We start from the raw sequence: 14,266 nt of genomic DNA, 5'->3' as shown, positions 1-14,266 counted from the left end.
GCCCCTCCTCAAACTCCCTCCACCCCAGGCCCCTCCCTCTCTTCCTGCTTTACTCTTTCCCCATGGCACACTATCATTATATCCACGGCACTCTAAACTGTATTCACCTTCTTTCTTCTCCATCTCCTCACTAAACTGTAAGCCCCAAGGAGAGAGGGATTTTGTACTTTGTTCCCGCCTATAACCCCAGGACCGGAAACAATTCTTGGCACGTGCTCAGTACACAGGAGATTCCTGTTGAACGAATGCCCTCTAGCATCCTTTAGAAGTACCTCTTGGACAAACAGGCCACCCGGCTCCCACTCTTTCCTCCTAAAAGGCCAAGTCTGCAAAAACAAGGAAACCTGACCACACTCGGCTGGAGACCATTGCTGAGGGGGTAAGACCCAAGAGAGGGGTAAGACCCAAAACCTCCAGGAGAGGCCCCTGGCCCAGATGCTAGTCTTAGCCCTGACACCACATCGTTGTGAGCCTGAAAGGCCCCTCCCTCTCTGGGCTAGAGCAGGGGCAGGGAACTCTCTGGCCCTGATCACTGTGATGCAGGTCTGGGGGGAGGGGAGGGCGGAGGGGGAGGGGTGCCCCTGCCCTGACAGAGAGATGGAGGGAGTACAAGACCTCACCAGGCGGGGGTGACTTTTATTTGAAGCCAGAACACACTTTATCTGGGGTTTCATCTGTAATCTGTGGCAGTAAAAAAAAAAAAAAAAAAAAAAAAAAAGGAAAAGAAACCAGGACCCAAAGGGCCTGGGGAGGGGAAGGATGGTGGGTCCTGTCAGGCCACGTAGGGGAAGCGGAGTAACAGGCCCTCGTAGGGCTTTAGGTTGAGGTGTTCCAGCTCCAGAGACACACCCTCCTCGCGGCCTAGATCGGTGCTGAGCAGCAGATCGACGGTGGCCGGCAGACTGGCGGTGGCCGGCACACCGGAGGCCCCCAACCTGGCAGGCTGGCCTGTATCCCCGAAGTTGAGCACTACCAGGAATCGCTCGTTCTGGTCCCAGTGGCGGATGTAGGCGAAGAGGTCAGGCCCCGAGGAGAGCACGTGGAAGTCTCCGTGGAGCAAAGAACGCTCCTTGCCTCGCTGATCGCTCAGCCTCCGGAACAGGGAGAGGAGAGAACCAGTGTCTTCATTCTGGCCCTGCAAAGGATGGAGATAGCAGGAAAAGATAAAGGGCGGCCCCTGGGCGCAAACTCCTACAAGTCACCTGCCCACCCTCGGCTGAGCAGGCCTGGCCCACCCAAAACCCACCTTTACAGTCATGTTGGTACTTCCACGTCCTGAGGTGTTGGGGAAGCTGGATTCGTCCCAGAGCATGAACGGAGCCTTCGCAGGCTGAAAAGCAGAGAAAACAGGACTTGGAAAAGGCCTGGGCCTGCTCTCCCTTCTCCTCCCGTTCCCAGCCCCTCGATGGAAAACATCCCCCCGTCCCTCTGGCCCTGCTCTCTTTTGCACAGGACTGAGCAGCACTGGGTACCTTTATTCTATCATCTAACTTCACCACCTCCAGCTCTTTTGTGCACTGCTGTACCTCTGTGCATGGCATAGAGGAATTACTCCCTAAAACTGTGGAATAACTGAACGACCAGTTCTATGAACATCAGCTGGGGTGCCAACCTCCAACCCGATGGCTAAAGCTGAGCCAGCGCCTCCATGCGCTCACCCCGATCACGGCGGGGGCTGCCGTGCATCTCTCATACTCATCTGGGTCCTCCACTAAACTACAAGTTGCTGGAGGACACAGAGTGCCCTGAATGCGTGCATGAATGAATGAATGAATGAACCCATGAACGGGTGAGTGATGGCTCCCATACTGGATACCTACCAGGGGTCAGCCATCGCATTTTAAAATAGGCCCTCACTGAATCCCGACAAGAAATGCAATACCCCGGAAGAGACGATCAAGGCGATGGCAGGGAAATGACTCGCCGAGGCCACACAGGGACTGATTAGGGGGCTGAGCAGGAATCAAACGCAGTTCCACCCAAGGCTCACGTCTGCTTGCTACCATCCGCACAGTCCCCGGGACAGAGGAACACAACCACCATCCCACTCCACCCCCCGGCGCGTGGGGGAAGACAGCAAGCCATACCAGGCCAGGCAGGGCAGCTACCTCCAGGCCGATCTCATCTCCGTAGCTGAAAACCGGGGTGCCGGGCAGGGAGAAGAGTAACAGCTGGTAGAGGCGGAGGAGATGAGCCGGCACGAGGGCAGTCAGGAACCCCGCCTGAGACAACTGCAGGAATGCATGCACTGAGGTGAACCCCGAAGCCCACCTCTGCCCCCGTCGGCCGACGCCCGGCGCGCTCTCCCCCACACTGCGGTACTCACACTCCAGCCGCACCAGCGATGCTCAGTGGCATTCAAATACTGCGTGACAAGGAGCTCTGTGCGCTCCCCGGTGAAACCAGAGCTTGCCAGGTACGAGCTCGTCAACAACAGGTCCTTGGTGGAGCCAAGTAGGCTCAGGATCTGCTGAAGGTCAGAGAACTCGGTCCCTGCAATCAAGAGCCTGCACAGAGCAGGGTGCGGGGACAAGGTTGGTAAAGAACAAGAAAAGAATGGGGCGCCTGGGTGGCTCAGTCGTTAAGCGTCTGCCTTCGGCTCAGGTCATGATCCCAGGGTCCTGGGATCGAGTCCCACATCGGGCTCCCTCCTCGGGGGGGAAGCCTGCTTCTCCCTCTCCCACTCTCCTGCTTGTGTTCCTGCTCTCGCGATCTCTCTCGCGATTTATTTATAAATAAATAAAATCTTTTAAAAAAAAGAACAAGAAAAGAATGAAGGTTAAGAAAGTTCTCTGGGGGTGCCTGGGTGGCTCAGTTGGTTAAGCGACTGCCTTCGGCTCAGGTCATGATCCTGGAGTCCCTGGATCGAGTCCCGCATCGGGCTCCCTGCTCGGCAGGGAGTCTGCTTCTCCCTCTGACCCTCCCCCCTCTCATGTACTCGCTCTCTCTCATTCTCTCTCTCTCAAATAAAAATAAATAAAAATCTTTAAAAAAAAAAAAAAGAAAGTTCTCTGGGCTAGGAATTCCCCCGTTCCTGGGGCCTAACACTCAGCAGAAGGGAATGAAGCAGAGTTGGCGGGGGAGGTCTGGCACCTACCTATCTTCACTGAAGCTCTTGGTCATGTTCTGCCAATCAGCCAAGAACAAAGGTGCATTCTAGAAGAGAAAAAAAGCAAAGTTGAGGAGCAAGGAATACTACCAAGCCCTGGAGAGTCCCTCTGCTCTCACCCAGGCTCTGCCTCTCACGTGGAAAGGGACTTACCGTGAGATTCTCTATGTTCCGAACCTGGAACCCATCTACACCGGCCTGCAGCCAAAAACTCAGAGCATCCTACAGGGAAGGGGGTAAAAGAACAGGAGAAAGGTATCAATACTCTGACTCAAAGGCTTACAAAATCCAGCCCATGTCAAATCTTGCCCAGGACGCACTTTCCCATGACCCTGGGAGAGTCACTTGCCTTGACCGGCCTCATTTAACCACCCCTATCATAAACGGCTAGCGTTAGGTTCCCTCCCCTTGTGAACTATCACTGATTTTTAACGATACAGCATTTCACTTCTCTGTTCCTCCCCAGGGCAAATCACACAGCTTCACCTTTGGACACCTATAGGAAAGGCCCAAGAGAAAAAGTATGTTCGTAAACATAACTTCATTTAACCCCTAGCATGTGTGGAATGCTAGTATACTCATGTCAGAAATGAGGAAACCCTCTCAGAGCAGCAAGGAAGCATGCCCAAGACCACCGTCAGCAAGCAGCAGACACGGGACCGAAATGCTAGCCAAGATCCCACCGCAAGTGTCCTTACTCCTCTCCCAGCGTCCTGAGGCCTGGGGAGGGTAGAAGGAAGAGAGCAGGTCAGAGCAAGGCCAATGATGAAAGAGTGAAATTCAAAGTATAGCCCCAGGGCAGTCTAGATGAAGATTTGAAAAGGAGTCAGCTCAGCAGCACAGGCCCAGGCCTGAATTCCAAGCAAGGGGGGTGGGGGGGTGGTGAACGAAAAACATGGGGCCCCACCCCCACAGCCCCAGGCCCTGTGCTCTCTCCTCTCGTCTCCATTTTCATCTGAAGCTACCAGACCTCACGCCACACCATCTGAAAACACGACGCCTTCATCAATAACTTTTAAGAGATTTTTTTTTTTTTTTTTTTTAAGTAAGCTCTACCACCAATATGGGGCTTGAACTCACAACCCTGAGATCAAGAGTCACATGCTCGGGCGCCTGGGTGGCTCAGTTGGTTGAGCGACTGCCTTCGGCTCAGGTCATGATCCTGGAGTCCCGGGATCGAGTCCCGCATCGGGCTCCCTGCTTGGCAGGGAGTCTGCTTCTCCCTCTGACCCTCCCCCCTCTCATGTGCTCTCTCTCAAATAAATAAATAAAAAATCTTTAAAAAAAAAAAAGAGTCACATGCTCTACCGACTGAGCCAGCCAGGTGCGCCTGTCCCCCCATCAATAACTCTTAAAGGGTCTTCCAGCAATTAGCGAGGGCTGAACTGGATGACCCCAAGGGTCCTATGGAAATGCTGGGAGTAAAGAATTCTACCTCAGAATCACGAGGGCCAGCAAAGGGTCAGAGTCTGCTCCATTTTTATTCTACCCCCGCTGAACTCGTCAGGGTCCTAGAGCATTGGCATTAGGAGCCCGGATGACAAAGTCCCATTCTCAGCCTGCTCAGTATAGTCTTTACACCTGTACCTTCGTTCAGGGCAGGCAGATTACAGAAATGAGACTACTTGGGACTTCAAATCCTAAGCACAGCAAACCCCTCTGAACCTTAGCTTCTTCATTTACAGCAGAGAGATGTCAGGGTCCTTGTGTGGCCATAGAGAAGTTTAGAACATACACAAAATACCTGGCATAGCCCCAGACACATAAGATCACAATGCTTACAATTTCAGACTGGGCTCCACTCCAGAACACATCAAACAAGAGCTGGGAAACCATGCAGAACAGGAGTCCCACAGAGAAACGGCTTCCTCTCCCAAAAGGAAGAAAAATCAAACCGAGACTGACATCTGAGAGATTCCTTTCCTGGCCCTGTGACCATCAGAGTCAAGGAAACAATCACTGGCCAGAAAAGGAACAAGCAAAAAGGGGGGGTGCACCGTTGGCCTACCCTCCTGCCTGTGTGGGAGGAGTGCGTCAGTTTGGCTCCAAGGGGCAAGGGTCCCCTCAGCTGGAGCCAGGCTAGGTTTACAGGGCTTGTTGCCAAGAGGATCAACACAGCCCCAACATCCAGCTCCCACTTGCCATCAGCACCAACTCACTCACCTTCATCTTGGCAGCCACAGAGTTAATCTCCGAGGGGAGGAACCACGAGTTCTGGCCCCTGTAGTTGGGAGTGAGGTCCAGAATGACCCGGATGCCTGGAACAATGGAGGAAAACGTAGTGGTGAGAAAGACTCTGGGGTGAGGGAAAAGGGAGAACAACAAATACAAGCCGGTAGACTACTCCCTATGTATTATGTGGCACAAATGCTTAGATTTGAACCCGGCTTAAGATCTTCTAGGGCAGAAGGCACATAGTGTAGTAGACAAGGCTGAGCTATGGGGCCCTGGGCTCCCCACCCCCAAAGTGAACCCTCCGATTTTATTTGGATATTTTTCTCAAAAGGATCCGCTCCTCTACAAGTTAAAAAACCACTGAATTAGGGATGCCTGGCTGGCTGAGTCAGTAAAGCATGCGAGTCTTGATCTCAGGGTGGTGAGTTCAAGTCCCACCTTGGGCAGTGGAGCCTACTTAAATAAATAAATAAAATAAATAAAAATAAACCACTGAATGAGGAAGTCTACATTTTGCAAGTAAGGGCACTGAAGCCCGGAAGTTAAATGGCTGGACACACAGCAAGTAGAAAAGTCTCTGAGCCACTTGACAAATTCATTTTAGGCTGAAGCCTAAGAAACCTCCCCTGTGCCTGCTTTAGGAAAACTCAGAGCCAGTCAGGAGTGAACCAAACAAAAATCCTATCCTGTCTTTCCTGTGGCCAGAAAGCCAAGCCCTTCTCAGCTGCTTCGGAGTCAACTCCAGGACACCCACTCTTTTTCTTGGCCGACTGCAAGAGATTGTCAAAATCTTCCTTGGAGCCAAAAGTGGGGTCGATCTGTTCCAAGTTGGTCCCCGCGAGGTCATCCTTCTGGTTCTTGTGAATTGGGCCCAGCACAAAGCCCTTCACCTTCAGGGAGCTCAGGTAATCGAGGTGCCCCTTTAGGCCTGAAACCGGGAAGCAGGGTTAAAGCGGTTAAAGCGAAGCCCCTCTGAGAGGCCCCTGAACTGCCCTAGTCTCCCCTCTCCCCGGAACTAAGTGTGGGGCCGGGGGTGAGCCTGGATCACGACGCTCAGAGTTGCTGATGTAAGGTGCCCGGCACATTACTTCAGAAACGTCAGCGACCGGCTTCCTGCGCCGCAGGGGGAAGGGAAGACGCTGAGTCAGCTACCCTCGCGCAAGAGAGAGTGGGGGCGGTTTTCTTCAAAGAAAGGAAGAAGCTACGTTCCCTGGGTGCGGGGACGATTCCGGGCCGGGGACGGGGTGGGGGGACAGGATCGGGGCCGGTGGCCCGTTAAACCAGGGGCGCGCACAGAGCTCACCCGCTAGGTCGCCCCCCCCGGGGCCCTGGAAGGCCTGAAGGTCGCCGATGCGGTAGAGGGCGCCCTTGTGCCACCAGCTCTGCGCCGGCAGCTCGCGGCAGCGCGGGGCCCGCACGATGATGACTACGGCGCCGGCCAGCATGCCGAGCCAGCCGAGCCAGAAGAGCACCAGCAGCGCCCAGCGGGTGCGCACCCAGCCGGGGCTGCCCGCCACCTTCAGCAGCTCCTCTTTGGACAGGCCGGTGAACTTGGCCGCGGCCGCTGCCTCCGCCTCGTCGTCGGCCACCTTGATCTTCACCAGACCGTTCTTCTCGGCGCCGCCCGCCACAACCACGGCCATGGCCGCCCCGGACGGCGCGTTCATCGGCTGCTTCTCGGGCTCCAGCTCGTTCAGCTCCACCTCCTTCAGGTCCACCTCTGTGTCCTGGCTCATGGTGCCTGCGGAACCGGCGACACGATGCAGCCTGCGGTCAAGTGGTGGCTGGGCTCCTGCCCCGACCTCCCGCCTCACCTCGGTCTCGGCACCGCCTCCCGGGACCAGGTAGCCCCGCGCAGCTTCGGCGACTGCGTCCGCGTCTGCGGGGGGACGGGCTCGGCCTCCGGGATGAGGCAGGGGAGCCCCGCCCCCGCCCGCCCCTTAAAGAGGAACGGCCCCGATTGCTCCATCTGGGACGGCTCGCCAACCCGTTTGCCCCTAAAGTTCCTTCCAGTGGGACGCTGAGAGGGCCGAGCCCCGAGCCACCTTTAGGTGGGCGGGGTCTGATTTGTCCCGCCCCCAGAAGGGGACGGGGAGGGGCAGTCCAGCCTCGCGGGGGTCCCGGGGCCCCTCTTCGCGCACTCCGAGGACGGGTGACTACCCCGACGCCGTCCTCCGTCTGCCCCTGGCCCTGGGCTCAGGCCACCGCGTGGTGGTTCCAACTTCGCACGGCCACTGGCGCTCTCAGAGCCAGCCAAACTCAGCTCCCCCTCCTTCTCCGACCTAGCTTGTCTCCTCAAGCCTCTGGGACTTGGCACTAGACCTCCACTTCACCGCCGGGCTTACACGTCCTTCAAGACTCATCTTGAGTCCAATTCAAATAATTCATCATGCAGCAACTATTGAGCACTACAATACTTTGCTTTATTAACTTCACTGAATGAACTCTAACCCGGTGTTCTCCGTGATGTTTTAAGATGAATCTGTTCGGACAGGAGAGTTGAAGCTGACACTGCTCGTCTTACCCCACCCTACCCCCAGTCTCTGGCGCCAGGATGTCGGGCAGCGAGGCATCCGACATCCAGAAGAGCCTCAAGCGCCTGGTGGGCAACCTCGGGCCTGTAGCAAACATTCCAAGGTTGGGCCTCAGTTAGAGGCATCCACCATTTTCCTACAACAGACCAGACTTTTCCCCACTTTGCAGGGCCTCCCACAGAGTAGCCCAATCTCCCCAGGGTGCCAGGGTTCCCTCCCCAACCCCCGCCCCCCATCGCTTCACTGTGCTAAGCCTTGGAGGCCGCTGCAGAGGCTTTAAAGACAACCTAAGGGGCGCCTGGGTGGCTCAGTCATTAAGCATCTGCCTTCAGCTCAGGTCATGATCCCATGGTCCTGGGATCAAGCCCCGCATTGGGCTCCCTGCTCCGTGGGAAGCCTGCTTCTCCCTCTCCCATTCCCCCTGCTTGTGTTCCCCCTCTCGCTGTCTCTCTCTGTCAAATAAATAAATAAGTAAAATCTTAAAAAAAAAAAAAAAAAAGACAACCTAACTTCCCTCCACAGAGATCCTGGGATGGAGGGTAGGTGGGGCAGAGACAAGATTCATAGCAAGAAATAAAGATTCAAGACTGTTGAATCTCAGATCTGTACCTCTGAAACAAATAATGCAATATATGTTAAGAAAGAAAAAAAGAAGAAGAAGAATGTAGCAGGAGGGGAAGAATGAAGGGGGGGAAATCGGAGGGGGAGAAGAACCATGAGAGACGATGGACTCTGAAAAACAAACTGAGGGTTCTAGAGGGGAGGGGGGTGGGAGGATGGGTTAGCCTGGTGATGGGTATTGAGGAGGGCACGTTCTGCATGGAGCACTGGGTGTTATGCACAAACAATGAATCATGGAACACTATATCTAAAACTAATGATGTAATGTATGGGGATTAACATAACAATAAAAAATTAAAAAAAAAAAAAGAAATAAAGATTCATAGCAGGGACTGCTGGACATCAACAGCATGGGGTGCAGACACTCAGGAACTTCTTGTTCCTGACCAGTGCCAGCCGGGTTATTTTCAGAGAGGAGCTGAAGGAAACAAGTTCTTTCTCCCTCTCCCACCTGGGCCTGAAGCCAAGTATTTGGAAGAAAGCAGAGGCCAAGATCTGAAGAAATAGCAGACAGAAAGGGGGGCCAGAGGAGAGCCAAGGGTGTGAAAAGACTCATCTTTTGCCATCCCCTTTCTGCATGCCACAGCCCACTCCCCGCCCCCACCCTGGGAAAGCCAGAACCAATTCCTAGAGGGAGGCAGGCCAAGGGGTAAAGGGTGGAGGTCAGACCGGTGCACAAAGATGATAGTAAGTCCAAGGTGCCCTGGGCATGGCAGATAAGTGCCAGCCAGAGGCTCTGAACAGACTTTATTCCCAGGGTGAAAGCTCGAGGTTGAGAACTGGGGTCAGAAGCTCTCCTTGAGATGGTCCAACATAAGACCCCCGGGAACATACTGTCTCACTCACAGCCCCCCATGATTCCAGACAGATGAAGCCAATTCCTTCTGCGTGCAGTGAAGAAGCTAGCAACTGACCTCCCCAAGTTTATCACCTCCCCACATACCTTCCACGGGAACTACCCACCCAGCGACATCAGCCTTCGAACACCTGCCAGTCTCACGGCACACCCAGCTTTGTCAGGCCTCTGCATCTTTCTACCTGCCATTTCGTGTTCTTCCCTTCCTGTTCTGCCACTCGACCTCGGAAGCTCCTGTCCATTCAAGACCTAGCTCAGATGACGGTTTTTCTCAACTTCTCCAAAAGAATTCTTTGCCATCCACCTCTGCTACAACACATACCCTGTTACATTTCCTTTTCTGGGTGTCTACACTTCCAGATAAGTGGCAGGGGCCTTGTGCTATTTGTCGATGGGCCTGCCTACTTACTGTAGTAGCCTAAGTAGGCACTTCATGAGTGTTTGGAAAACGAGTGGGTGAACTGCACCAGTCAAACCCAACTACTTCCCTTCTTAGAAACAACAAAAGGAACTGAGCGTTTGGAAGTCAAAGAGCTATGGAGATGATCGCAGAGAAGGAGGGGGGATAAAAGCCAGAAAGGGTAAAGGAAATACAACCAAAGCCATCTCTTAGAAGAGAAATAAGTACACCATCTGAAAAGTATCTGGCACTCAAGTAAATTAGACAAATGAACAGCACTGCTGCCAGTCTTTCTCTCTAATGCAACCAAGTATCAAAAGAGAGAAACATCAGAGATCTAGCAGATCAATTTATGGAAGAGACAAAGAAGCATTTTTAACATAATATTCTTGGTAGATGACATCAGATATCTATCTGATCAGAGACAGAATACTGATCTCATGCCAGAGGTTAAATAGTAATAAGAGATTCAATTAGCCTTAAAAGGAAGACTGAAGTCTTCCAACATCAGCTCCTTCTACCATGGTGGTCACACAATACTGGTGGGTAACATCATTTTCCCATCCCCCGTGACCTTCAGAACTATCTATCAGTTTCTTCAGAACTGAGCCTGCGTGGCTCAGTAGGTTAAGCAGCTGCAGGACATTTGTCTCTTCTCCTTCATTTATTTATCTATTCATTTATTTATGTCAGTGTGGACTTATGGATATTTGTTTTATACTTTGGTTTAGAATTCAATACTATATTATTGGGGTTTTCCCTCAAATTGGTCCAGCTTTGGCCACTGTGAGCTGTCAGGTTGGCTCCTTTATTACATTTCTCTTCCCCCGTTCCGCTGCCTCCCCCCCACACACAATTTTTTGAGCGCTTCTTTATGTCCTGGAACGACAAATTGGTCCAGGCTCACCTTGTTTGAACACTAGATCCCCAGCCCTAGAATCAGCCACTTCTCCAAGGAGCCCTGGTTCCTTTTATTGGAGAATGGTGTTAGAAACCAAGATCTGGGCACTCAGGTGTCTTTTGATAAACAAAAGTTATCCATCAAAAATGGTGGGATATCTGGGCTTGTAAAAAAAAAAAATCAATGTTTTCTCTATTTTTTTTTAAAGATTTTATTTATTTATTTGAGAGAGAATGAGATAGAGAGAGAGCATGAGAGGGGGGAGGGTCAGAGGGAGAAGCAGACTCCCTGCTGAGCAGGGAGCCTGATGCGGGACTTGATCCTGGGACTCCAGGATCATGACCTGAGCCGAAGGCAGTCGTTCAACCAACTGAGCCACCCAGGTGCCCCTAATGTTTTCTTTAATAAATACTCCATGTTTTTATTTTTGGTGACTTATTTAAAAAATCTTTCTTGGGGGGTGCCTGGGTGGCTCAGTCGTTAAGCGTCTGCCTTCAGCTCAGGTCATGATCCCAGGGTCCTGGGACCGAGCCCCGCATCCAGCTCCCTGCTCGGCAAGAAGCCTGCTTCTCCCTCTCCCATTCCCCCTGCTTGTGTTCCCTCTCTCGCTGTGTCTCTCTCTGTCAAATAAATAAATAAAATCTTTTAAAAAAAGAAAAATCTTTCTTGGGGCCCCTGGCTGGCTCAGTTGGGAGATCATACAACTCTTGGTCTCAGGGTTGTAAGTTAGATCACCACATTGGGTGTAGAGATTACTAAAAAATAAACTTTTTTTTTTAAGATTTTATTTATTTATTTGACAGGGAAAGACACAGCAAGAGAGGGGACACAAGCAGGGGGAGTGGGAGAGGGAGAAGCAGGCTTTCCACTGAGCAGAGAGCCCGATGCGGGACTCAATCCCAGGACTCTGGGATCATGACCTGAGCCGAAGGCAGATACTTAACGACTGAGCCACCCAGGTGCCCCTAAAAAATAAACTTTAAAAAAATCTCTAAAAAAATCTTTACTTTAAGGCCTGGAAGATATTCATCAACATTTTCTATGCAAAAATGTAAGGTTTTGTTTTTGATATTTAAGTCTTTAATCCATCTTTAATTGATTCTTATTTATGGTATAAGGTAGAAAGCCAATCTTATCTTTTTTATTATAAGTGGCTAATTGTGATATGATAAAAACAGAGAGAGCGAGAGAGAGAGCACGGAAACACAGCCTTTGACCCTAGTTCCTAACACTGAGTTCCTAAATCCCTTGGAATTCCTGGGTGACAAGAAAGTCTTCTCTTTCAAGGAGGCCACTCTTGGTGGTAGCTTTGGGGTGGGGGCTGGCCATCAGAAAAACCGAGGCATGACTAGAGGGTTGTAACTTCCAGTCCCATCCCCCAACTTCCAGCAAGGGAAGAGGAGGTAGAGATTGGGTAATCACCAATGGCCAATGATCATGCCTGCGTAATGGAACCTCTGTAAAAACCCTAATCGATGGGGTTTGGAGATCTTCCGGGTTGATGAACATGTACCAAGAAGGTGATACACCCCAAGTCCACAGGGTCAGAAGATCCTGTGCGTGGAACCCTTCCAGACATCACCCTATGTACCTCTTCATCTGGCTGTTCATTTGTACCCTTTATAACATCCTTTATAATAAATTGGTAATAGTAAGTGAAGTGTTTCCCTGAGTTCTATGAGCTGTTACAGCAAATTCAGACCTGAGGAGGGGATTGTGAGAACCCCGATTTATAGCCAACTCAGAATTGTGGGTAACCTGGGACCCACGACTTGAGATTGGTGTCTGATGCAGTGGGCAGTCTTGTGGGACTGAGCCCTTAACCTGTGGGGTCTATGCAAACCCAGGATACTTAGTGTCAAGTCAGATTCAGTGGAAAGCCTTCCAGTTTGTTGCAGGGAATTAGAAAATTGCTTGGTGTGGAAACCCACACCTGTGGTGTCAGTATTCTGAGCAGAAAACAGATCGTAGTGGTGTCAACCAAGAAAAGGAGGTGAAGCTGGGGTCTCAGAATTGCAACTTGGGGAGCACGGATTCCAGAGTAACCAGAAAAAGCATCCCACTCATGTGGGGAAAGCAAGAGGTTTTTATGAGAAAGTAGAAGGGGGTAATAACATGATTTAGACAAAGAAGAAAAAAAACTGTCAATTTGGTGTTGACTGGTTGCACCACTTTTGATTACTATCTGATTATTCTATCGGTGCTATCAGATGAAACTGTTCCTCGTATGCAGTAGTTAACATTTCTCTCCTCATAAAATACCAACAGTTTTATGGTTCGAATACCAGTTGTTCTGTTGGGATTTTATGAGCAAGTACTTGTAAAACAGTGACTGCTTCTGGCCCAGTTAAAGACTGCATTAGTTAGGGGCGCCTGGGTGGCTCAGTTGTTAAGCATCTGCCTTCGGCTCAGGTCATGATCCCAGGGTCCTGGGATCGAGCCCCGCATCAGGCTCCCTGCTCAGCGGGAAGCCTGCTTCTCCCTCTCCCACTCCCCCTGCTTGTATTCCCTCTCTTGCTATGTCTCTCTCTGTCAAATAAATAAATAAAATCTTAAAAAAAAAAAAAAGGCTGCATTAGTAAGGAAAAAAAAAAAAATGGAGGGGTGCCTGGGTGGCTCAGTCAGTTAAGTGTCTGACTCTTGGTTTCTGCTCAGGTCATGATCTCAGGGTCATGATATCAGGTCATGAGACGGAGTCCGGAATCGAGCCCCAAGTTGGGCTCCCCATTCAACAGGGAGTCTGCTTGAGATTCTCTCTCTCTCTCCCTTTACCCAAGTAAATAAATAAAATCTTTAAAATAAAAAAAATAAAAGAAATAATGGAACATCCATATGATGAAATCCTATGCCTCTGAAAACAAATGTTCTGTAAAATGCTATGGAATGTACACAGTGTGCTACCTTTTGTGTAAGGAAGGGAGTGTGTGTGTGTGTGTGTGTGTGTGTGTGTGTGTATTATTTTCTTGAGTGACAAAAGAAAGATAAACCAAAAGCCAATATAAAATGGTCACCTATAGTGGAAGGAAAAAACAAGAAGGAAGCAGGGGATGTCAAATAAGCATATGAAAATATGCTCAACATCATACGTCTTTAGGGAATTGCAATTTAAACAACAATGATGGGACGCCTGGGTGGCTCAGTCGTTAAGCGTCTGCCTTCGGCTCAGATCATCGTCCCAGGGTCCTGGGACCGAGCCCCGCATCCAGCTCCCTGCTCGGCAAGAAGCCTGCTTCTCCCTCTCCCACTCCCCCTGCTTGTGTTCCCTCTCTCGCTGTGTCTCTCTCTCTGTCAAATAAATAAATAATTTTTTAAAATCTTTAAAAAAAAAATTGAAACAAAAGTGGGCCTTGTTGGCTCTGTCGGTAGGTACAGACTTGAACCTAAGAGCAAAGGAGGAGCACTGAGGATTTTTAGCTGAGATCAGATTTTTCATTTAGAAAAATCACTCTGGGCACCTGGGTGGCTCAGTGGGTTGAGCGTCTGACTTCAGCTCAGGTCATGATCCCAGAGTCCTGAGATGGAGCCCCACAGCGGGCTCCCTGCTCAGGGGGGAGTCTGCTTCTCCCTCTCTCTCTCTCTCTCTCTCTGTGCTCTCTCTCTCTCTTTTTGAATAAAAATCTTAAAAGAAAGAAAGAAAGGAAGGAAGGAAGGAAGGAAGGAAGGAAGGAAG

General features: G+C 51.0%; 1 protein-coding gene across 2 annotated transcripts in view; it reads right to left on the bottom strand.

Moving 5' to 3' along the window:
- Nucleotides 1-607: 607 nt before the first annotated feature.
- SLC3A2 (solute carrier family 3 member 2) overlaps nucleotides 608-14,266 on the bottom strand; it is a 19,603-nt gene continuing 5,944 nt past the window's right edge. For both annotated transcript variants that reach the window (XM_032414690.1, XM_032414689.1), the window contains exons 2-10: nucleotides 6,588-7,025; nucleotides 6,039-6,212; nucleotides 5,273-5,367; nucleotides 3,263-3,331; nucleotides 3,098-3,156; nucleotides 2,327-2,507; nucleotides 2,088-2,231; nucleotides 1,247-1,330; nucleotides 608-1,135 (exon numbers count right to left, since the gene is read on the bottom strand). In XM_032414690.1, coding sequence (XP_032270581.1) covers nucleotides 773-1,135; nucleotides 1,247-1,330; nucleotides 2,088-2,231; nucleotides 2,327-2,507; nucleotides 3,098-3,156; nucleotides 3,263-3,331; nucleotides 5,273-5,367; nucleotides 6,039-6,212; nucleotides 6,588-7,020 — 1,602 coding nt within the window. In that variant the 5' untranslated portion in view covers nucleotides 7,021-7,025 and the 3' untranslated portion in view covers nucleotides 608-772. The remainder of the gene's footprint in view (nucleotides 1,136-1,246; nucleotides 1,331-2,087; nucleotides 2,232-2,326; nucleotides 2,508-3,097; nucleotides 3,157-3,262; nucleotides 3,332-5,272; nucleotides 5,368-6,038; nucleotides 6,213-6,587; nucleotides 7,026-14,266) is intronic.

This window comes from Phoca vitulina, unplaced genomic scaffold (genome assembly GCF_004348235.1).
Source record: "Phoca vitulina isolate PV1807 unplaced genomic scaffold, GSC_HSeal_1.0 scaffold16, whole genome shotgun sequence".
NCBI lineage: Eukaryota > Metazoa > Chordata > Mammalia > Carnivora > Phocidae > Phoca > Phoca vitulina.
Note: the sequence above shows the minus strand (reverse complement) of the source record. Positions and strands in the feature narration are given on the sequence as shown.